The sequence below is a fragment of the Heloderma suspectum genome, chromosome 5, assembly GCF_057233095.1.
Source record: "Heloderma suspectum isolate Gila_16-S chromosome 5, 16-S_ref, whole genome shotgun sequence".
NCBI classification, from domain to species: Eukaryota; Metazoa; Chordata; class Lepidosauria; order Squamata; family Helodermatidae; genus Heloderma; species Heloderma suspectum.
In genome coordinates this window covers 125376846-125401893 of record NC_139462.1, presented here as the reverse complement: position 1 = coordinate 125401893, position 25048 = coordinate 125376846, and the positions used below count along the sequence as shown (strand labels likewise).

The 25048-nt window shown below is 44.4% G+C and overlaps 1 protein-coding gene across 1 annotated transcript in view; it reads left to right on the top strand.

Annotated features, from left to right (window-relative positions):
- The window catches only part of AKAP3 (A-kinase anchoring protein 3), an 85758-nt gene that overhangs the window by 11833 nt on the left and 48877 nt on the right, over positions 1–25048 (top strand). The window contains exons 2-3 of the mRNA XM_084860016.1: positions 898–1006; positions 10059–10151. Of these exons, the coding sequence (XP_084716142.1) occupies positions 1004–1006; positions 10059–10151 (96 nt within the window). The 5' untranslated portion in view covers positions 898–1003. The remainder of the gene's footprint in view (positions 1–897; positions 1007–10058; positions 10152–25048) is intronic.

The window sequence follows — 25048 nt, the reverse complement described above, 5'->3', positions numbered from 1 at the left end:
GTTCCATTGACCTTGTGTCAATTTCATATGTTCCATCAAAATTGGGAAAGGGAAATTGACAGAATTACCATTAAGGTAAGGAAAAGGGGTATTTGGCAGGACATGTCATATTACAAATGTTTGTTTCAGACTGATCAACTGCTATTGGACTATAATAGTAGGAGATGGATCCTATAGCAAACTCTCTGCCATAATCACATTTATTTAGTATTAATACCTAAACTTTACAGTTTACAGATATTTACAGTTTAGCGTTCTATACCAACTCTGTATACATACATGCTGTCTTGGGCCACATCTCATTTACATTTTCTGCAGAAATATGGATAATTAAAATGCATGTACTTCTTTCTAAGGATAATATGTGTAGATCAATTTAGCCTTCAGTCCTATACATACGTCAAGAATGTCTCACTGAATGTAATAGGACTTACTTTTGAGTAGACATGCATAAGACTGCACTATTACTTGTTAACTCGATTCACCAAAACACAACATGTATTTCATGCTAGGAAATGCCTATGTGTAGTGAAAATGTTCACAAGGTCAGCTGAGGGGTGGAAGAAATGTAGAATGATGGACAGAACTACATAGCTTTAGAAAAGATGGGATCAATGCATAACATTTTCATTTTGCTCCTATTCAAATAGTTGCACCTGCATTCACAAAGGTCAAAATCCACCAGGAAGTTCTCCTATATAAATCCTGTAAAGTAAATGGGAGTTACATAAGAGAATATTAGTAGTGATCCATTAATTTCATTTCAATGGGGTTGATAAAGGAGAATTTTCCAGTGAATTAAACCCAAGGATTGTGGAGGATATGATGATTTGCAAAGAAAATGCTGCAAATCAGTGAGTAAGTGTTTACAGTAATTATTTTGTTCCTCTCTTGCAGATTCTTTTTCTATATGGCAGCCTATGGAAGCCATTCCTGGAAGTTGTGAGTGTCAATTACAACTTTTCAGAGACGTGCCTTGGGCCTACAAAACATATGATAAAGAATGGTGAGTTTTTGAAAGAAAGAAAGAAAGAAAGAAAGAAAGAGAAAATAGTTACAAAACTAAAAGGGATTGTTATTGGGAATTATGAAGATATATTTTGGATTTGTTGTATTTAACTGCTGCTGTTCTGAATTATTCTGAGTAACACAAATAGAAATGAAGTATTGGGTGGTAATTAATTTTATGCTTATATATTTATTTAAAATATTTCTTAATTTTCCCTTCTCTCTGTGAGTACTCAAGGCAATTTACAATAAAACCATAAACATGTTGTTTATCACAGGACTCCACTTGTTGGTTCCAGCTTTGATGAAATTGATTAATACCTTTGGTGAATTGTTTGACTATTCAATTAATTGGTCAAAGTCAGAAATAATGCCGATTGGAGACAAGGTATACTACTAATAGGGTATATTAGCCAACTGGCAATTTCGATGGTGCCCAGAGTTCATTACTTGCTTGGGAATAATTATCCCTAGAGATATATCTCAAATGATTAGGCTAAATTTAAACAACTTGATTAATGATATTTCACAAGATATAGATAGATGGGCATCTTTAAAGTTGAGTTAATGGGAGAAGATGAACACACTTAAGATGAATACCATACCATACCTAGAATTATTTATATTATACGTGGGATCCCTATACTTATACCCAGCAAATATTTCCAAAAATGTATTGCTTTGTTTTGTAAAAAAAATGGGGGGGGGGGTGTCCTTTCCACCAAGAACATCTTTGAGAAGGATGCAACTTCCAATTAAGGTGGGTTCAGTTTTCCGGATCTAGCTATGTACCATCGGGCCTATTTGCTGACTTGTGCTAAATTTTGGTCTTTTCCACTTAGATTAGATTTTCCACCTTGGTCAGTGCTGGAATCTTCTTGTTTGGAGCCTCTCTTTAAATGGATGGCATTAGGTTCTCGGCATATTAAGGCAGACAGAGCTCCTCCCACAATTTTGGCAGTTAGAGAAGTGTGGCGTATAATGTCATGTCAATTATAGTTTCACCCATTTTCCCATGCTACATTGACTTTAGGGGGAAATCCAGATTTAAGAAATGGCAAGAAAATGTTTTTATGGCAGACCTGGACAAATAAAAGGATCTTTACCCTGGATCAATTAGTGAGGGTTGATGATTAGTTCTTGTTATTCTCAATTTTGTGAGATCAATTTGATTTGCTTGCTAGAGTGGAATGGCAGTACTTGCAATTGAAAGATTTGTCAGTATCCAGATTTGGTCCTGCTGCTTTTACTGCTTCAGAGTCTCCTTCACTACTGGAAACACTCACTGAAGCTGATCAGTTATATTGACCTACGATTAGGGATGGCGGAGAATTTCTCCCCGAAACTTCGGGGGGCCGAGCGCCAACGTGTTCGGCCCCCCGAACAAGTTTCGGGGAGAAATCCTCCGAACCCCCCCCGCCCCCCGCACCCCCCCGGGACGGGACTTACCTTCACCGAATGTCCCTCCCGGTGGCTGGTCCGGCCGGTGGTTCGGCAGGTGTTTGAGCGGGGCGGGAGCGGCAGCCGGTCTTTCGACCGGCTGCCGCCACCGCCATTGCAATGAAAGAAAAAAAAAACAACACCCCCTGATAGGCTACGTGACGATTCACGTAGCCTATCACGGCTAGATCTGCAAAGTCAGCCGTGATAGGCTACGTAAATTGTCACGTAGCCTATCACGGGTGACTTAAAAAAAAAAAAAAAGCACGTACGGCTAATGGCGGCCCCCATAGGGAGCCGCCATTCGCGTTCCTTATTTAGTCACTGTAGTCTACATAAATGTTTACGTAGACTACGGCGAAAATAAGGGCAACGCTATTTGCGTTGCCCTTATTTTCACCGTAGTCTACGTAAACATTTATGTAGACTACAGCGACTAAATAAGGAACGCGAATGGCGGCTCCCTATGGGGGCCTCCATTAGCGTACGCGCTTTTTTTTTTTTTTTAAAGTCACCCGTGATAGGCTATGTGACGATTGACGTAGCCTATCACGGCTGACTTTGCAGATCTAGCCGTGATAGGCTACGTGAATTGTCACGTAGCCTATCAGGGGGCGTTTTTTGTTTTTTTTTTAAACATTCGCGGCCGGGCGAGGCGGGAAGCCTCCTCCCCAGCCTGAATTTCGGCCGGGGCGAGGCGGGAAGCCTCCCCCCCGGCCTGAATTTCGGCCGGGGCGAGGCGGGAAGCCTCCCCCCCCGGCCTGAACTTCGCGGGGGGACCAGCGAAGCGCCTTCCCCCCACCGCGAACGTCCTTCGACGACAGGTAAGGGACTTTCGTCCACCCCTACCTACGATTCATGTTTATAAATATTTATTAGCAATGAATATATATATGATACAAGGGGTTTACAGCAGGAATAAAACGGAATTGGAATGTCCTATTTTGTTTAATCAATGGACTGCCGTTTTGGCATCTGTATCAGATATCTCAACAGATATTTGGTTATGCCTTATTCAGAAAAAGCTTTTGTTTCAGGTCTGTTGGATGCCACAACGTCTTTTTAATAAAGGTTTGTCAAATTCAGCTAATTGTTGGAGGCATAATGCAGTCAATGCTTCTCTTATTCATATGTTTTGGAAATGCCCAATGGTGGTCTCCTTTTGGGAGGAAGTTATGATATGGATAAATTTTGTATTGGAAAGCTCTTTAAAATTTACTGATGTAAATGTTCTTTTAAATTACTTACCTGCTTCTTGGCTTGTAACACATGGTCAGTGTAAATGGATTTTTTGCACCCTTTTGGTTGCTAAAAGATTGATACTATGATACTGGAAGGATAAAAGATCACTGCCCGTAATGCAGTGGATTGAAGACTTAACTACGCTAGCAACATTTGAAAGAGCGGTATATAGGCATAACTGCAAATGGACTTACAGATGGATATTTGGTCTGCTTCTACTGAAGTTTATGGGCAACCTATATTCCCCCCCCCCTTTTTTTTTTGCTCTTTCTAGAATATTGTAATAATTTGAAGCTGAGGGTTTTAGAATGTTGTTATACCTTTTTTTTTCTTTTTGGTTTTGTTATGTTGGTTTTTTGTCTTTGTTTTGTTTGTTGAAATTCACAATAAAAAAATGGAAAAAAACAATAAAACCATAAACACAATGAAATACAATTTCAAACAAATTGGTGGTTCGCCAATTGTTTCTACCTTATGGGTGATTTATTATTTAATGGTTTGATAAGTTAATATGAATTCAGTAGGTTTATTGAATTGTTCATGTTGCAACTTCTGATATCATTCTGTTTGAGTTTGTTGAAGAGAATCTGTTTTGATAATGGCATTCATAACACTGTTGACAGCTTGGGTAATATTCTCAGCATGCTCATCAAATTGACGTAATTGCTGATGCATGATGTAAGTTTGAACTCTTAATCGTTTATTAGCTGGTGCAACCATTCATCCTGACACAGAGTCTGGTTACACATTATGTTGTTTATGTGACAGAGCTATCTCTAAAAATGTGGGTCTTTCCCAGTAAACTATAAAATGTGAATGGGTTTGGCTTCCCCTCTCCCCCAGCCCACTGCTTTCCTCCTTCCAGTCTGTCCCATAGGCACTTTTATCCCAGCATGGATCACTTCTGGAATTGGAGCCCAGCTTAGAAAAATGACAGTGGAAGTCAGACTGCAGGGGGGTGAGCTACAGGCAGGTTTAGCACCTCCTTTGTTCAGTCGTTCAGTCGTGTCCGACTCTTCGTGACCCCATGGACCATAGCACACCAGGCCTTCCTGTCCTGCGCTCTCTCCCGGAGTGTGCTCAAGTTCATATTCATTGCATCGGTGATGCTATCTAGCCATCTCATCCTCTGTCGTCCCCTTCTCCTTTTGCCTTCAGTCTTTCCCAGCATCAGGGTCTTTTCTAGAGAGTTTTCTCTTCGCATTAGGTGGCCAAAATATTTGTGCTTCAGCTTCAGTATCTGTCCTTCCAATGAGCACTCAGGGTTGATTTCCTTTACGACTGACTGATTTGACCTCCTTGCAGTCCAGGGGACTCGTAAGAGTCTTCTCCAGCACCACAGTTCGAAAGCATCCATTCTTCGGCGCTCAGCCTTCCTTAGAGTCCAGCTCTCACAGCCATACATTACTACTGGGAAAACCATAGCTTTGATTAGACAGACCTTTGTCGGCAAGGTAATGTCTCTGCTTCTGACTATGCTGTCTAGGTTTGCCATAGCTTTCCTCCCAAGGAGCAAGCGTCTTTTAATTTCATGGCTACAGTCATCGTCTGCGGTGATCTTGGAGCCCAAGAAAGTAAAATCTGTCACTGCTTCCATTTCTTCCCCTTCTATATGCCAGGAAGTGATGGGGCCAGATGCCATGATCTTCGTTTTTTTAATGTTGAGTTTCAAACCAGCTTTTGCACTCTCCTCTTTCACCCTCAACAAGAGGCTCTTGAGATCCTCTTCGCTTTCTGCCATTAGGGTGGTATCGTCTGCATATCGGAGGTTGTTGATAATTCTCCCGGCAATCTTAATTCCGAACTGTGATTCATCCAACCCGGCGTTTCTCATGATGTACTCTGCATATAAGTTAAATAAGCAGGGCGACAATATGCAGCCTTGTCGTACTCCTTTCCCAATTTTGAACCACTTGGTTGTTCCATGTCTGGTTCTTACTGTTGCTTCTTGACCCTCGTACAGGTTTCTCAGGAGACAGGTAAGGTGGTCTGGTACTCCCATCACTTTAAGAATTTGCCACAGTTTGTTGTGATCCACACAATCAAAGGCTTTAGCATAGTCAATGAAGCAGAAATAGACGTTTTTCTGGAATTCTCTTGCTTACTCCATGATCCAGCGAACGTTGGCGATTTGATCTCTAGTTCCTCTGCCTCTTCGAAACCCAGCTTGTACTTCTGGTAGTTCTCGGTTCGCATACTGCTGAAGCCTAGCTTGTAGGATTTTGAGCATCACCTTGCTGGCATGTGAAATGAGCGCAATTGTGCGGTAGTTTGAACACTCTTTGGCGTTGCCCTTCCTTGGAACTGGAATGTAAACTGACCCTTTCCAGTCTTGTGGCCATTGTTGAGTGTTCCAAATTTGTTGGCATATTGAATGCAGCACTTTAACAGCATCATCTTTTAGGATTTTAAATAGCTCAGCTGGAATACTGTCATCTCCACTAGCTTTGTTGTTAGTAATGCTTCCTAAGGCCCACTTGACTTCACTCTTGAGAATGTCCGGCTGAAGTTCAGTGGCCGCACTATCATGGCTATCAGGGACATTAAGATCTTTCCTGTATAGTTCTTCTGTGTATTCTTGCCACCTCTTCTTAATCTCATCTGCATCTGTTAGGTCCCTGCCTTCTTTGTCCTTTATCATGCCCATATTTGAACAAAACGTTCCCTTGAGATCTCCAATTTTCTTGAAGAGATGTCTAGTCTTTCCCATTCTGTTGTTTTCCTCGATTTCTTTGCATTGTTCATTTAAGAAGGCCTTCTTGTCTCTCCTTGCTATTCTCTGGAACTCTGCATTCAGTTGGATATATCTTCCCCTTTCTCCCTTGCTTTTCGCTTCCCTTCTTTCTTCAGCTACTTGTAAAGCCTCATCAGACAGCCACTTGGCTTTCTTGCATTTCTTTTTCTTTGGGATGGATTTCGTTGCTGCCTCCTGAACAATGTTACAGACCTCCGTCCATAGTTCCTCAGGCACTCTGTCTATTAGGTCTAATCCCTTAAATCTGTTCCTCACCTCCACTGTATATTCATAAGGGATATGATTTCAGTCATACTTGAATGGTTTAGTGGTTTTCCCTACGTTCTTCAATTTAAGCTGAAATTTTGCAACAACAAGCTCATGATCTGAGCCACAGTCAGCTCCAGGTCATGTTTTTACTGACTGTATAGAGCTTCTCCATCTTTGACTGCAAAGGACATAATCAATCTGATTTCGATATTGACCATCTGGTGATGTCCATGTGTAGAGTCGCCTCTTGTGCTGTTGTTGTGCTCTTGAGTGTTTGCTATGATCAGCGTGTTCTCCTGGCAAAACTCTATTAGCTTTTGTCCTGCTTCATTTTGTGCACCAAGGCCATGCCTGCCTGTTATCCCGGTGATTTCTTGACTTCCTACTTTAGCATTCCAATGCCCTATGATGAAGAGGACATCTTTTTTTGGTGTTAGTTCTAGAAGGTGTTGTAGGTCTTCATAGAATCGATCAAACTCAGCTTCTTCGGCATCAGTGGTTGGGGCATAGACTTGAATTACTGTGATGTTGAATAGTTTGCCTTGGATTCGTACTGAGATCATTCTATCGTTTTTAAGATTGTACCCCAGTACTGCTTTTCCCACCCTTCTGTTGACTATGAGTGCTACTCCATTTCTTCTAAGGGATTCTTGCCCACAGTAGTAGATATGATGGTCACCTGAATTAAATTCGCCCATGCCTGTCCATTTGAGTTCGCTGATTCCCAAGATGTCGATGTTCAATCTTGCCATCTCATGTTTGACCACCTCTAGCTTACCTTGATTCATTGATCTGACATTCCAGGTTCCTAAACAATATTGTTCTTTACAGCTTCGGATTTTCTTTTCACCACCAGACACATCCACAGCTGAGTGTCCTTTCGGCTTTGGCCCAGCCGCTTCAGTCTTTCTGGCGCTACTTGGAAATACCCTCTGCTCTTCCCCAGTAGTATAGTGGACACCTTCCAACCTGAGGGGCTCATCTTCCAGCGTCATCTCTTTTAGCCTTGTGATACGTTCCATGGGGTTTTCTTGGCAAAGATACTGGAGTGGGTTGCCATTTCCTTCTCCAGTGGACCACATTTTGTCAGAACTCTCTGCCATGACCTGTCCGTCTTGGGTGGCCCTGCACGGCATAGCTTATGGCTTCACTGAGTTACGCAAGCCCCTTCACCACAACAAGGCAGTGATCCATGAAGGGGAGCACCTCCTTATTATACTCATAAAATAAGTCCTCCACATTCTATCTGATTTGGGTAGACATATGGCTGCCCAGGGAGCAACAAGTGCAACCCCCAACCCCAGCCTTATCTCCTGTGTGTCATTGGACGCTACCTCAGCCCTGCCACATTGCTCACCAGACTCCCACATGTGTATAGCCCCTTGTAGGCAGCTGTTCTGCTTACAGTGGCACTGGGACAGAGTTCCAGAGATTTAGCCAGGATTTCTTTCAAAGGCAAGGTCAGTAGGTACTCCAGCGTCCAAACACCCAGAGATCCAGAGGCGTGTGTGGAGGGGAGAGAAGGCAGGAACCAGTGCACAGACATTGTTCTATCACTGTGTGCCTAGAAGTGAAGACTTTTAAGCCTGAGCCCTCAGAGCCTGACCGAGAGCACAGCTGCAGGCCATCAGCATCACCCAAGGAATAGGGGGAGTGGGAGCAGGGATGGTTGTGACAAATACTACAACATTTTTTGAGTTCTTTTTAAAAATCCAGTTGGCACTGCAGTGGTGAGACAACTTTTTTCTCTCTAACAAGAAACTACCCCCATCAATTTGAAAGACTAGGTTCTCTCCTGCCCAAGAGGACAAAAAAACACATGTCAGTGCTTTGAGCCTTTCAAGATTTCCTTGTCTGTCCAGGCAGTTTGTGGGAGGGAGGCTTCAGGTGGTGTGAGATCAATCCTGAACATACTCCATGCAACTGGTGCTTGTCCTCTGCAACATTCTAAGGATAAAAATTTAGATAGAAGCAGAAAGCTAACATGGGAACGATAGCATCCTTGTACTCCTCCCACTCATTTCATAGGGGCTTGTACACAGAAAACCTTCCTGGATTGTGTTTAAAAGGATTGTGAGAGTTGCTCATGGTCAAAGCTGTGTGTACTCAGCAATGAAGGAGGGAAGGGGAGGGAGAATCAAATTATGTGCACCTGAATTCTGCAGCCTGTAAAAATTATTGCAATTCAAGCAATTTTGAATAATGTATCTTATTTTGAAATATTTTTTTCTGGTTTTCTTAGTCATGGGGAAGGCCAAGGAGTTTGTAGGTCACAGCAATCTCACCACCACCCTCTGAGAATCTTATTCAGCTACCCTTCTGGGTTCTGAGATTTCAACAGGCACATTGAAGTTACTTTCTAGCCCCTAAGGCAGGGGTGCATAACCGGCAGCCCCCTCAGGCCTTAACTGCAGCCCCTGCGGGTATCCTAACCCCACATCACTGAGTTCTTCCCTGCCTATCAATTCCTCCCTCCCGCAAAGACCCTCATACCAGCAAGGAAAGAGGGATCCTGATACAAATTGTTCTTTCCCTGCTACTGCTGTTGGTTGGTTTGTTCAAAACAGTTCTATCCCACCCTATATCATTATGATTTCAGGGTAGCGATATTCTGGAGGTGACGGGCTCGACCTTGGGGGAGCTAGGGGTGGCGACAGCTGACAGGAAGCTCTGGCGTGGGCTGGTCCATGAAGTCACGAAGAGTCGGAAGCGACTTACCGAATAAACAACAACAAATAGATAAAATCAATTTAAACAGTATAAAACAATAAATAATTTAAACACCTAAAACATATTAAAGTATTAAACAAGCTAATACCAGTTAAAATCTAAAACAATAACAATTACTGCTAGCAGCAAGGAAAGAGCAATTTGAATCAAGATCTCTGGGATGTGGGGACGTGTGTGTGCGTGTGGCCCCCATGCCAGCAGCACATGTGGCCCTTGGGTCTGAAAAGGTTGCCAGCCCCTGCCCTAAGAGCTAGAAACATGGCGTTTTTAAATAAAATAATAATAATAATAATACAAGCTGACATGTGGTAATGTGCCCAGTACCACCTTCTATGCGCCTGCGGAATGGCAGTGCACGCCCCCTCTTGTGTGTGGTCTTCATAGAACCACAGAGTTGGGAGGGGCCATTCAGGCCATCGAGTCCGACCCCCTGATCAGTGCAGGAACCCAGTTTCACGCATCCCTGACAGATGGCTGCCCAGGAAGTGGCAGAGATTGGAATTCTTCCTCAATATGTCTTTTCCATTTGAAAAACTATCCAGTGTTGAAAAGGAAGAGGAAAAGGAGCAACACAATTAAGGTCAAAATTGCCACCTGTGAATTTCACTGGAGTTGTACTTCCTTCTCATTCCAGATGACAGAGAGCATTGACTGGTTACAGAGCCAGAGTGGATTGTGTAAAGTTGATCGTTACACCCCCAGTGACGAGGAGGAACAGAACTGGACAGTAAGGAGTGAACTGTTATTCCAGGGCGATTGCTTTCACAAGAAGGGGGATCTGTGCTTGTATATGTGTATGTGTATGTACTATTATAATGACTGTACAAATATGAGTAGGGATAGATGAGGAATTTGTTCAATTCAAATTTTTATACAAACATACCCATTTCACATCTCCCTAACCTATATGCAAACCAGAACACACCCACACTTTTCAGAATTTTGCAATGCAATTTGCAACTCAAAAAATGCATGTATTAGGGGTAGGTATGAACAAAAAAGCATTATATTAGGGTAAAATCACCTGCAAAAAGTGTGCATGCTAAGAAATGTGCATAGAAAAAATGCATATATTAGAAGAAATATGCACAGATTTTTCTTCCCCCCCCCTTTTTTTCTTTTTAAAATTTCATCTGGAGAGCATTTGGCCACTAGACACTGTCTAGACAGCAATAGGATTTTTCAATTTCTGGAAACCGAGGTTGTCCAACCTCAGTTCCCAGAAACCATGTTCTCCACCCTCTCCCTGCCCGCTCATATCCAGCGTGGTTCTTTCTGTGCCACCACCATCTCTGCACTCATAAATGGAGAGTGGAGAGGGTGAAAAGGGGGTGGTCCCGGGCACAGGGAGGGGAGGAGATCGCGGAAGCTGCTTTAGACAGCTTCCTGTCAAGTCTCCAGGCCCCTTCCCTCCCCCTTCCCGAAGCTGTGGCTAGACTTCAGGAAGAGGATTTGTGACTAGATGTGGGAAAATGTGCATATAGCCACAAACGCAGGGTGGTTTGGAGTGTGGAGGAGAGGATCCCCTCCGTGCTCCATCTGCCCTGCATAGGATAGGTGGTGGACATCTATCTCAATAGGATTGTGCCCTTGATTATTGGTCCTATATTGAATGAACCAACAGGGGGCAACATGTTGTCCAGTTCATGTTGCGTAATGCATTCCAAGCTATTTCAGCCTAAAAGGTCTCTCCAAAGTAGACCATGGGAAGCTGGGGGATGTAGGGAAAGTGTATTCATATTTGCTGATTCAATAAATGACTTCCAAGTCTCATAAAAACTGTCTGATGTTGCTTGACCACTTTGGAACTTGAGTTGCTTTGTGATTTTTTCTGAAAGAGCGAGGTCCCAAATCTTTTGCTTCCATCTGATAATAGACAGTTCTACGTTGGACCTCCACTTTAATGCTATTTCTAGCCTGGCCTCAGTTCAAATAAAGGCTAACAGTTCTTTGTCCTATTTTGCATTCATCCCAAGGTATAATTCTATTAGCCCGGTAGCTGCAGAGAGCTCTGTGCTTTGCTGAGTCACATCACTAGCACAGGTGAAAATGTGTTCCCAAAACCTCTGTATGGGGGGCAGGGGGGATCCCATAACATGTGTTTATAAGTTCCTTTAGATTCATCAAACATCCAACAATGAGGGCTCAAGGCATGGCTGATATATCTTAATTTCAGTGATTTGACATATTATCTATGTCTCACCTTTATAACATTTTCCCTCACCCTATAAGAAATTGACTTCATAGATGCTTTATTACATAATGACATCCATTGCTCTGTACTAATCGTAGTATTTAAGTCCCTTTTCCATGCCATTTTAGCTCATTCAGTTTGATCTACACTAACTGAATTTAATAGTTTATAAAGATTGGAGGCCAAGCCTTTAACTTCAGAAGTTGCAGTGAATGTTACTTTTCAAATTCATTAAGTGGGGGGAACCACCTGCACCTGCACCATCATATTGGATGATAAGTAGAGAAATTTGTGTATGTTGAACCATGACACCACTGTTTCTTTTAATTGTTCCCTGAACTGAGCTCCTGATTTAGGTTGTAAACCTACAAACAAGTCATTTAGAGAGCAATCCTATGGCCCTTAGACAGCATCTGGGGGACATAGGATTGTTCAGTTTCTTGGCTCTGAGGTCAGAAACAGGGCTCTGACCTCAGAGCTGAAACCACACTCCCCTCCCCGCAGCAGTGTTGTGGCAAATCCAGAAGTGCAGGGTCCCTTCGTGCCAGTCACAGCCACGCCTCCCCACAGCCATGCCCCCTTCTAAGACTGTACAGCCTTGTCAGATTTACAGCCTTCAATGGGGGTCCAAAAACAGTGCAGCTGAGAGTGAGGCAGTGGTATTTCAATTGGACGACTGAGAAAAAATGCAGGGGTGTTAAAATCTTTTTCACTCACTCACACACAAACATTTTAGGTTTTCACAATATGATACTCTATGGAAGCTTCGCCCCCTCAACTCAGCCCTCATGGACAGATCCCTTCTCATTTAAACAGCCCCCTTGCACACTCCCTTAGCACCCCCAACATTACCCATTAGCCTTCCCTAAGCTCCTTCATTATATCTCCCCCCTTCCCCTCCAACAGAAACATCCACACACCCAGCTGGATTGATACAAACACACACACACGTGTAGTGGTAAATTTGGAAATGCAAGAGCTCATTGTGACAGTCTCTAAGGGTAGTCCAAAAATTTCAGGCAGCTGTGTCGATCCGTATCAACAAACCAGTTCTAGGAGTTTTCACCTCCACCAGGTGCACGACTTTGGTAAAGCGAATAGGTCTTAATTGCCCATTCCAGACCAAGCCATCCCAAACACTTTGCATTCCAACATGGAACAATACATTGTTGCTTGGAAAATTCATTCCCCCCACAACTACAGTGAGGATCGCAGCTAAGCTCAGAAGGAACAGGGAATTCTGAGCGGGGTGGCAGATGACATCAGAGTCCCTGCTAATGAAAAAGTGCTGGGGCTGCATCCCTGCGAGCCCTGCCTCCACTACACCACTGCCTCCCCCTCCCCCTTGTAACTGGCACGGAGAGAACTGTGCTGGCTACCTCTCCACACTTGAAAAACGGAGCACGGGGATGGGGAAAGGGGGGGGGGGTTCCCAGAGGAGGGGAGGGGAGGAGACTGGGGCGGCAGCCATAGGACATATCCTATGGCTGCCCCAGCCTCCTTCCCTCCCCCTCCCCGAAGCCTCTACTAGTTGGGCGAAATCACCCATCTAGCTTAAAATCAGAGTGGGAGGCACAACACGCTTTCCATTCTGCATTGGATACCCGTAAGCCTCAGAGTGTGGAGGCTTACAAGTACCCAGGGTAAATCAGATTGGATTGCACCCTTAGCCTATATAATCCCACCTTTTCCCAACAACTAAACTGCTGGAATTTATTGGCACTATAAAACTGAGGATGACACAAAAAGAGAACCATACGTGAGGGAGAAGGCATTAATTTCTTAGTTCATTTCTGCCATGTTTGAATTGTGTTTCATAAGAAAGGGTTCACTACTACCAGTGCTGATTTGGAGGATTTGTTTTGAAATGGTAGTCCCCATATAAATTATTTCTTTTCACCAAAAACCTCCGTATTAATGCATGGTTTCATTTGGTCATCATGGATGATATGTATTAGGGCACAATCCTAACTAGATAGGTGGCCACCTCTCACATCGGAGGCAACCGCCTATCCAAAGCAAGGCAGGAGAGGCACCGGGTGATTGTTCCCTCTGTGCCTTTCCTGCCTTGCTATTTTCCGCTAGATAGTCGTTTTCGGCTGTCTAGCGGCGGCATGGGGAGGGGTGACCAGGAGAGGAAGCTGTTGTATGACACATTGGATGTGTCATACACACAGCTCTGCTGTCCCCGCCCTGAAACGCCCTCCAGCCCCGCCCCTTTTCAGTCACTCTGCGCTCCTCTTGCGAGTGCGGAGTATGTGGCTTCTCCGTGCTGCCTCAGAGGCAGTCGGTTTTCCGGGAACTGACCTCGGAGTGCGGGCTCAGAGGTTGGTTCCTGGAAATGAGCATAGGATTTGCAGTGGCAGAAGAGACAAAGGAGACAAAGGCAAAGAGGTAAGCGGGCTAGAGGAAGCCCAGAGGGCTGTCCTTTGTCCTTCTCAGTGGCTGTGAGCTCACTAGGTGCTCCTGAGAGCTCCAACTGAATTGGGGGTGTGTGGCCTGAGTACTCCCAGCAGCTGTGTGGGCAGGCAGCTTCAGTCTGTTTCCCACCTCCCAGCTGAGCTGAGCAGAGCAGAACAGAGCAGAGCAGAGGAAGCTGCTCCAGCTGGTCCAGGGACTACAGAAGCAAGCAAGCTCCCAGAGAGTGAGCGATCAGAGCGAGCAAACAGGGGGAGCAAACAGAAGTTGGCCAGGGGATTTGCAGTGGCAGAAGAGACAAAGGAGACAAAGGCAAAGAGTGGGACTCTGTTTTTAACCTCCAGTGAGTAAGGCTCAGACACAGGCTAGTCTAGAACAATCAGAAAGCTAGGCACAAAAAGGAAAACAGACTATGGAAGGACAAGACTCTCCAGTGGTGGTGACCTGCAAGGTCTGTGCAAGGTTTGTTTTCTTGCCTGAGAACAACATGACCTACATGTACAGCAAGTGCAAGTTGATCACGCTGCTGGAAGAAAAAGTAAGAGGACTGGAGCGGCGACTGTTGACCCTCCAGGGAATAAGAGAACATGAAGAGTTCTTCGACAGAACGGTGGAACTGAAGCAGCAAAGTGAAGTACAGGAGCTAGAAGAGTAACAGCAAGCTGAGACAGATGAGGGAAATGCTGAGGTGAGGAAAAATGAAGTAGAGGATACTCCTTTGAAAAGGGTGGCAATTAGGAGTAGAAGAACTGGAAGCCACTCTGCACCAGTGGAGGCAGTGGAACTAGGGAACTGTTTCCAGATACCTGAGGATGAGACTGGAGGACAGCCTGCAGAGGAAGAATTACAGGGGAACCTGCATGAGAGCGAGCAAGAGGCTGAAGGTCAGTCAAGCAGTGGTGATGAAACCAAGGCCTACAACAAGAAGAGAAGAGTAGTAGTAGTGGGAGACTCCTTGCTGCGTGGGATCGAAACCCAAGTATGTTGCAAAGACCCGTGGACTCGCCAGGTATGTAGTCTCCTGGAGGAATGGATTAGAGACGTGACTGAAGGGTTCCCTGCACTCATAAAGCCCACTGACAGGTATCCCTTTCTTCTCATTGATGTGGGAACAAATGATACCGCCAAGTGGAGCTACAAAGAAATCACGTCAGACTTGGAAGCTTTGGGAAGGAAACTCAAGAACTTTGGGGCCCAGATAGTTTTCTCATCCATCCTTCCAGTAGTCAGAAGAGGGATAGAAAGGGAACGAAAAATACTCCGGGTGAATGACTGGCTACAAAGGTGGTGCCGACAAGAGAGATTTGGATTCTGGGACCACGGGCTATACTTCCTGGAAGATGGGCTGTTGGCAAGGGATGGGTTGCACCTCACAAAGGCTGGGAAGAATGTGTTTGGCCATAGCATGAAGAAATTTATCAGAAGGGCTTTAAACTGAATCCTACAGGAAAGGGAGACGTAAAGTTGGGGGTAACAATGGACGAAGGCTCATGCGCAGCAACGGAGAGAACAGCTCTAATAGCGCCCAATAATAGTCTTCAGAAATATGTAGGAAGAATGCCAGACCATGGAGGTCTTTGATGTCTATATACTAATGCCCAGAGTATGGGAAACAAACAGAACGAACTTGAACTCTTAATACAGGAGGGAAATTATGACTTGATAGGTGTAACTGAAACCTGGTGGGATGACTCTCATGACTGGAATACAGCAACTGAAGGATATAATGTGTTCAAAAAGAACAGGAGGAACAGAAAGGGAGGTGGGGTTGCATTATATGTGAAAAATACGTATCTCTGCACAGAAATACAGGAGGATGAGCTTGGTAGCCTTATCAAGAGCATCTGGATCAAAATAAATAGAGCAAAGAATAAAAGGAACCTGGAGAAAATGAGGATGAAACTTTTGAAAAGGAAATTGCCCATGTTTCAAGGAAGCATGATGTGGGACTTCAATTTCCCTGATATTTGTGGGGAGACAAATTCTGCAAAACATGGCCCCTCCAAGAAATTCCTGACTTGTGTTGTGGATAACGTCCTCCTACAGAATGTGGAGGAAGGAACTAGAGGATCCTATAGTTGACTTGATCCTAACCAACAGAGATGACTTAGTGGATAAAGTAGCAATTACAGAAACTCTGGGGGAAAGTGACCATGGTATACCTGAGTAAAGGAAGAAAAAGCCGAGTGTAGTCAAACGCGTACCCTGGATTTTAGGAAAGCTGATTTTAATAAACTCAGAACAATGATCAGTAAGGTCCCATGGCAAGCGACTCTAATGAGAAAAGGTGTCCAAGATGGGTGGGAGTTTTAAAAAAAGGAAATTCTAAAGGCACAGTTACAAACAATTCCAACAAGAAAAAAAGGCGGAAGACAACAGAAGAAGCCAATGTGGCTTCACAAAAAGCTTAGAGATGACCTGAAAACAAAAAAGGACACATACAGCAAGTGGAAGGAAGGCCAAGGGAAAAGGATGAGTACCGGCAGGTAGCACAGAATTGCAGGGATGGCGTCAGGAAGGCTAAAGCTGAGAACGAGCTGAGGTTAGCGAGGGATGCTAAAAGCGACAAAAAAGCTTTCTTCAGCTACGTGCATAGTAAAAGACAGAGAAAAGAAATGGTGGTTCAGCTATTAAATAAGGATGGCAAAATGATAACAGATGACAAGGAAAAGCCAGAAGTGCTCAATTCCTACTTTGGCTCAGTCTTCTCCCAAAATAGGGTCTATGAGCCCCCTGGTAAAGGCTGAAGGGGCAGGATTGCAGCTTGAGATGGATAGGCATATGGTCAAGGAACACGTAATTACTTTGAATGAGTTCAAATCTCCAGGGCCAGATGAACTGCATCCTAGAGTCATAAAGGAACTGGCAGAAGAAGTCTCAGAACCGCTGTCTATTCTCTTTGAGAAATCATGGAGGACGGGGGAAGTGCCAGATGGCTAATGTTGTCCCTATCTTCAAAAAGGGCAAAAAGGAGGAACCCAGGAACTACAGACCAGTCAGTCTGACATCAATCCCTGGGAGAATTCTGGAGCAGATTATAAAGCAATCCATCTGTAAGCACCTTGACAACAATGCAGTGATTACTCGAAGCCAGCATGGATTTGTCAAGAACAAATCCTGCCAGACGAATCTGATCTCATTTTTTGATCAAGTAACCTGCCTTGTGGACTGTGGGAATGCTGTGGACATAATATACCTGGACTTCAGCAAAGCTTTGGACAAAATGCCCCATGATATCCTGAAGAACAAACTAGCTCAAAGTGGGCTAGATGAAACAACATCAGGTAGATCCACAATTGGCTACAGAATTGGACTCAAACAGTGCTTATCAATGGGATCTTCTCAAACTGAGTAACGAACGGGGTACTGCAGGGCTCAGTCCTGGGCCCACTGCTCTTCAACATTTTCGTTAATGACTTGGAGGAGGAGGTGCAGGGAATGCTGATCAAATTTGCAGATGACACAAAATGGGGTGGGATAGCTAATACCTTGGAAGACAGAAACAAAATTCAAAGTGCTCTTGATAGACTGGAGTGCTGGGCAGAAAACAACAGAATGACATTTAACAGGGATAAATGCCAAGTTCTGCATCTAAGAAAAAGAACCAAATGCACAGTTACAAGATGGGGGATACGTGGCTCAACAACACTACAAGCGAGAAGGATCTGGGAATTGTTGTCGATCACAAGCTGAATATGAGCCAACAATGTGATGTGGCTGCAAAAAAGGCCAATGCTATTTGGGGCTGCATTAATAGAAGCATAGCTTCCAAATCCCAGGAAGTACTAGTTCTCCTCTATTCAGCACTGGTTAGGCCTCATCTGGAGTACTGTTTTCAGTTCTGGGCACCGCACTTTAAGAAGGATGCAGACAAGCTAGAGAGGGTTCAGAGGAGGGCAACAGAGATGATCAGGGGACTGGAAACTAAGCCCTATGAAGAGGGACTGAAAGAACTGGGCATGTTTAGCCTTGAGAAGAGAAGACTGAGGGGAGATAGGATAGCATTCGTCAAGTACTTGAAAGACTGTCATAGAGAGGAAGGCCAGGATCTCTTCTCGATCACGCCGGAATGCAGGACACCGAAGAATGGGCTGAAGTGACAGGAAGCCAGATTCCGGCTGAACATCAGGAAAAACATCCTGACTATTAGAGCAATACGACAATGGAACCAATGACGAAGGGAGGTGGTGGGCTGTCCCACACTAGAAGCGTTCAAGATGAGGCTGGACAGCCATCTGTCAGGGATGCTCTGACTTGGATTCCTGCATTGAGCAGGGGGTTGTACTCGATGGCCTTGTAGGCCCCTTCCAACCCTAATATTCTATGATTCTGTGATATCCTATGGCCCTCTAGACAGTGTCTAGCCGTCATAGGATTGCTCTCTTAATGCCTTTAACTGATGTGCATCCTGATATCTAGATAGATTGGGGATACCCAACCCCCCTCTCTTGCCTTCTGTGTATTAAGTCTGGGCTTTTTTTTATTGAAAATGAAATTCAGAAGTAACGTTTGCCACTGTTTTAATCTCTGCTCATGTATGGCAACTGGTAATGTTTGAAAAAGGAAAGTCAGCTCAGGGAACAATTTTGTTTAATTGCTATTATTTTTCCTTCCACCTTATATTGAATTTGACCATTTTAATTTTTGCTTAATGTATTTGATAACTGGGTCGTTATTTAGTTTTATCAATTTGGACATATCTGTAGGGATGGTAACTCCCAAATATCTTAGCTCTGAAATACCAATAGGAATCCCTAAACTTTCCTCCAAGGATGACCATTGGGCAATATCCATATTCATGTACAGACTAGTCGACTTCTTATAATTGATCTGCATCCCTGCACCCCTTCCATATTCCTTCACCAACTGCATTGCCTCTTGTAAACTGGCCATTAGTTTAGCCAATGTCAAAAGTATATCATCTGCATATTGATCTTGCTTATCTGTCAATTAACCCTAACACCTTCTACCACTGAGGAATTTCGGATCAAGTTGGCAAGGGGTTCATCTGAAAGGATAAACAATAAAGGTGATAACAGACATCCTTGCTTAGTGCCCCTGGTGATTTGGATTGGCATGGAGTCCAAGCCATTCATCCTAACTATTGCCTGATTTTGGGAGTATAATTGATTTAAGCACTTAATAAATTCCCTCCCAGCAACCTTTTCTTGCTTAATTTGAAAATAAAACTCCATTCTCACATATTGAAGGCCTTGGAGGCATCCAGTGATGTTAAGGTATATGGTACATTGTTTTTGTTCCTACAGTGATAAATTATATTTAATAATCTCCAAACTTGATTGGCAATATTATGTCTTCTAATAAAATCAAATTGATGTGAGGCTATATAATGTGGAGCTATGTCACCAAGTCTTTCAGCCAGAACACTAGTGAATATTTTAAAGTCCTGATTTAATAATGTGATTGGACGGTATGAGTCTGCTAATTCAGGCTCCCTTGCCAGGTTTCCGTATTACTGTGATGCAGGACATTTGCCAGGATTGGGGTGATTGCATCCTTATTCATTATAGTATTAAAAGATTTTACAATATGTGGAACTAAATGATAGGCATAAATTTTATAGAAGGCACCTAAAAATCCATCTGTCCCTGGAGCTTTTTGTGCTTTGATCTTTTTGAGGACTTTTCGTACTTCTTCTTCTGTTATGTTCTGGTTCAAATGGATTTGGTGGTCTGTAGTTATTTTCCCTAATTTTGCTTGAGCCAATACTTCGTCCATTTCGTCTAAATTTGGGTGTCTAGAGGTACAGACATCCTTGTAAAAGGATGCAAAAATTTGGTTTATCACTTTTGAATCAAAAATCATTTTCCCATGTTGATGTTTTATAGTGTTGATGGAACTTAGGGTGACTTTCTGTTTCAGTCTGTTAGCTAATAATTTAATATTTCTATTGCCAAATTCATAAAACTTTTGTTTCTTACATTGGAGATCATTTGTTATCTTGTTTACTTCTAAAAGTCTCAATTCATTTCTTAAGTAAGGTAATTTTACTGACTTCATCATCCGTACTCTTATGTAGGGCCTCCAGTTCTTTAATTTCCACTAACATACATTGTAATTTTTGTGAATGTACTTTTTTGATATTACTTAAATCACTAATACATTTACCCCAGATTACTATTTCCATTGTCTCCTATATGAAAATACTGTTTTATTTGTGATCCAATAGTTATATGTTTCTTGCCTATACAAGAGAATGGATTCTAATCTCCAGGGGTAAGTTTTGTGTTGTTTTAGACCTTGGAAAAAATATGCTGTTACCGGGGCATGGTCTGAGACTGTGATGGTCTCCATATTGGCCTGCTTTAAAATCAGTCTGGAGCGACATGAAAATAAAATATATTGTTGAATAGCTATTATGCCTTGTGGAATAAAATGAAAATCTTTTATCTTCCGGATGTTTGCACCTCCATGCATTTACCAAGTTAAAGTTTTTAAGAATATTTAAGAGAATCAAGGGTTTTACACTTATCCCCATCTGTGTCCCACCTCTGTTTATTTTCCCTGAAGTGTCCAGAGTGGGCTCAGCAGTCAAATTCAAGTTACCCCCTATTATTGTTGCCCCTGTTTCAAATTTAAATTTATCTAATAGTGTGAAGGTGCTGTACAAAAATGTGCCTTCTCTACACTGGGACAGCAAATTGCTCCTAGTGTTAACTTTTCCATCCCCAGCAGACTCCTGATAAATATATATTTTCCCCTAATATCCTTCTTCACATCCAGTATTTTAAAGTCCAGTTATCTATGTAGGATCATTGCAACTCCTCTTGAATTAGAGGAACCCTTGGCCACAATACCTCTCCCATGCCTGGAAAGTACGATAATTTGTCTGACTCTTTTTTATGATTATATTGGGTTTATTTTGCATAATTAGCCTTTGTACTTTCCTCCTTTTGGTAATTGATCCTAGCCCTTTTACATTGAAAGACATCATCTTTATTACAGCCATTTCCAGGAAGCAGACATCCTATTTTTTGTTGTGTCCCTGTGGTCACTGCCTTTTTGCAGTTACCTAGAACCAGTGGGCTGGTGTCTAACCAGTAAACTTCTCCATCTCTGCACAACTCCTTTCTGCAAGTAATTGCTCACAGGAACTACACGAGACTGATCAATTGTGGGGCTTGATACCAGCATCCAACCCTTTAACAAAAGCTCCCCACCCCTGGCCAGAAGCCTAATAACATGAAATTAAAGGTAGCAATATGCCAGTTAAAAAAAACAACAACCCTGTATGAGTCCTTCAGAAGCCAGCTTTTATATTTTTAGTGATCCAAATTAATTTTTGGCATTTCCATTCTTCCGGAATCTTTTTTCCTTTTTCTTTAATGATCTGAAGGTCCAGCCTCATGTTTTCAGGTCCACTGTGGAATCCATGGTGTTTTCTTCCTCTTCTTCCTGTTTAGACAGGAGTTCTTTGCCGGAATTCATATTCATGTGACATAGAAATTCTTTAGCCTCATGGTAATCTGTGAGTACTGTTGTTGTGTTATCCATATTGACAATTATTTTGAATGGATAGCCCCACTGATATTTTATGCCCTGATAGCCCCTTGTGAAGTTGCTCTGTACAATATATAAATGCTTTATGCCTTTGCAATATACCTGAGCTGATATCATGAAAGAATGTTATTTCTTGTTGACCATATAAGAATTTATCCCCATTGTGTGTGCTTGTCAGAATTGTGTTTTTAACTTCAAGATTAGTAAATCTTACTAACTTTACTCACTAACTTCCCCCTTCATTTTGCCCTGTTTTGTGGTTGTAATCCTGCTATCCTGTGACCTCTGTGTCCACTCTGGAAAGCATGAGTTCTGGCAGAGCTTCTGACACGTAAAACAGGGACGCAAATGGCATCCTGGATGCCATTTGTGGCCCTGTTTTTTCACGTCGCCTATCGCGTGAATTTGCGTAGCCTATCACGTGAAAGAAAAGCACGGATGCAAATGGCGTTCAGGACGCCATTTGCGTCTGTAAAGGTCTTAGTTTAAGCTAAATGCAGCCATTTACGGCTGCATTTACCTTAAACTAAGGCCTTTACAGCCGCAAATGGCGTTCTGGATGCCATTTGCATCTGCAGCCAGTCCCGTTCAGCCAGCGAGATGGCATGGCAGCCATATCGCTGGCAATCTGGAGCCAGAGGATCCGGCTGAAGAGGATTCCGCAGGGAGGCGGAGGTAAGCACTCTGTTCTGCCACAGACTCCGGGGGGGAGGGGGCAGATTGTTTAGAATCCGGCCTCATTGGAGTCCGTAGCAAAATTCTCCCTCTATCCCTAGGCCTGCGACTATAATTCTCTAAGGTGTCAGGATCTCTTCAGTCTGGGAAGCTCTGCAGCACCACCTGGGGGCCAGACATAGAAGGCAGCCTGGCTCACAGTATTTGCAGGATTAGGCCCTGGCCCTGCAGGTGCTCCCAGGTCCTCTAATGCAGACCAGCTAGGAACTTCAGGGAGCCCTATAAAGAGCTTCCTCTCCCTCTCAAACCTTTCTACAGCAACAGGAGTCATCCTGGTGGCAGCATCATGTTCCAGTTGCTTGTTCCTGATCTTTGCTACACCTTGCCAGTTATTGACCCTTGCCTGTTTGGACTCTGCTTCTGCCTCTGGCCCTGTCATGCCTTGATTGGGTCTGACCTTTGCCCAGGGAACCTCTTCTCTCTGCCTACCTCCATCCCTCCTGGTCCCAGTGTTCTCGCCAAGGACTCCTTCCACCCATGCCCCACACCTGACAGTTTGCTGTGGCCAAACCCACGCCCTGGCCAGGGCTCAGAATGGAGGTGGATCTGCCAAACATCCTGCAAACTCTGCAGGCCCAGGTCTCATCCTTGCAAGCCGGGGTCCATGCAGCCCCAGCCCCGACTCCAGCACCCCCACCCTGTTGAGCCCCAGCCACTCCCCTGCGTGATCACTTCAACAGCGAATGGAAGAATCTGCGGGGTTTCATTCATCAATGTCAGCTGTTGTTCCAGAGGTGCCCAGAGGCCTACCCTATGCAGTGCAGACAGGTGTATCTGATGGTGAGCCTATTTTCAGGGGCTGCTCTGATGTGACCCTCCCCATTGCTGGAGGCCAGTGACCCTCAGTTGGGGAACCTGACTGACTTTGTGTGGGCCTTGGAGGGCATGTTTGGAGATAGAAACCAGGCCCACACAGCACAGCTGGCCCTCCAGACCTTAAAGCAGGGGTGACAGACGGTCACCGAATATGCTGCCATGTTCTGTTGCTTGGCAGCTGACACGTTGTGGAATGAGGCAGCCCAGCGGTTCCATTTTCTTCTCGGCCTGAATTCCTCCATCAAGGATGAACTGGCCCGAGTAGACCCTCCTGCCACTCTGCCAGCATTCATCACCCTCTGTGTCAATCGCCAATCACCATCTGTGTCATTGATAATTGCCTGAAGGAAAGGAATGCGGAATGACATGATGGGCGAGTCCTGGCAGAACTTCCCTGGTTTGGGCTGGGGAACCAAGACACTGCCTCCCAACCAGAACCCATGCAGGTGGATGGCTCTCAGCATTAGTTGATGGACACCGAGAAGCAGTGGTGGCACGCCCTGGATCTTTGCCTCTACTGTGGTCGGGGGGGGGGCATTATGCTTCCACTTGCCCTGCTAAAGTCCGGCGCTAGGGAAAATGGCCTACCCTGGCAGCGTTAGGGGGAAGTCTACTGGGGTCCCCTACTTTTAACCCCCATTTTTAAAATTCCAATTCAGCTTCTCCTCCCGCAAGGCAGGCTCATCCAAGTAGAGACCATGGTAGACTCTCTGGGGCTTCCTCCAAATTCATGGGCTTGTCCTTTGTGAAGGAGTTCCATATCCCCAGTCAAGCCTACTCCTGTACCAGTGGAGGGGCTCGATAGCTCACCCCTGTTGTCCAGGCCTGTCATGCATGAGATGTGCCCCTTGGTGATGCTGGCCACTCCCCGTCATCAGGAACTGTTATCTTGCAATCTCATAAGGACCCTATATTATCCAGTAGTTTGGGGGATCCCATAGTTAAACATGACCCCACCATTTCCTGGAGCCAGCAGGCCCTCAAGTTTGAGTCTCCTCATTGCCAGGAGATCTGCTTCCAGTCAGCGTTTCTGTCCCTGGCAAGTATGGGAGCAGGGAATCCACAAGCCCCGGGAGCACTTCCACCCACATTCCATGGTACTGCTGTGGGGAAACTGCTGCCCCAAGATCCAGTCACCCTCCCAGCTCAGTACCAAGACCTTGCAGACTTCTTTGAGAAGAAGGGGGCTGAGACCCTGCCTCCACATCAGCCCTATGACTGTCCCATCCATCTGCAACCAGGTGTGGAGATTCCATTTGGGAGGGTATACTTGCTTTCAGCCCCTGAATTAGAAGCTCTGTGGGAATACCTCCAAGATAACCTGGCCAGGGGGTTCATACAGCCTTCAAACTCCTCAGCTGGAGCCCCAATCTTCTTTGTGAAAAAGAAGGATGGGGGTTACGTCCCTGCATTGACTACCAGAAGTTAAATGAAGTCACAGTCAAGAACCGGTACCCCCTGCCCCATACTCTGGAGCTCTTTGAATGACTACAGGGGGCCAAGATTTTCACTAAATTGGATTTGCAGGGAGCCTACAATTTGGTGAGAATTCGGGAGCGTGACGAATGGAAGACAGCATTTCGCGTCCGGTACGGCCATTTTGAGTACCTAGTGATGCCTTTGGGGCTTTGTAATGCCTCTTCTACCTTCCAGCAATTCATCAATTATGTACTCCATGATATGCTAGGTCATTTCATGGTGGCCTACCTGGACAATGTCTTGATCTTTTCTGAAACCCCCAAGGAACACTTCCAGCATGTCCGGCTGGTCTTGTAGAGCCTTAGGGAGCACCGACCATATGCAAAACTAGAGAGATATGCCTTTCATCAAGAAACCATGGACTTCCTAGGCTACACTGTTTCCCCAGCTGGGCTCCAAATGGACCCACGGAAGGTCCAGGCCATCATGGACTGGGATTTCCCCAGGGACATGAAGGGGGT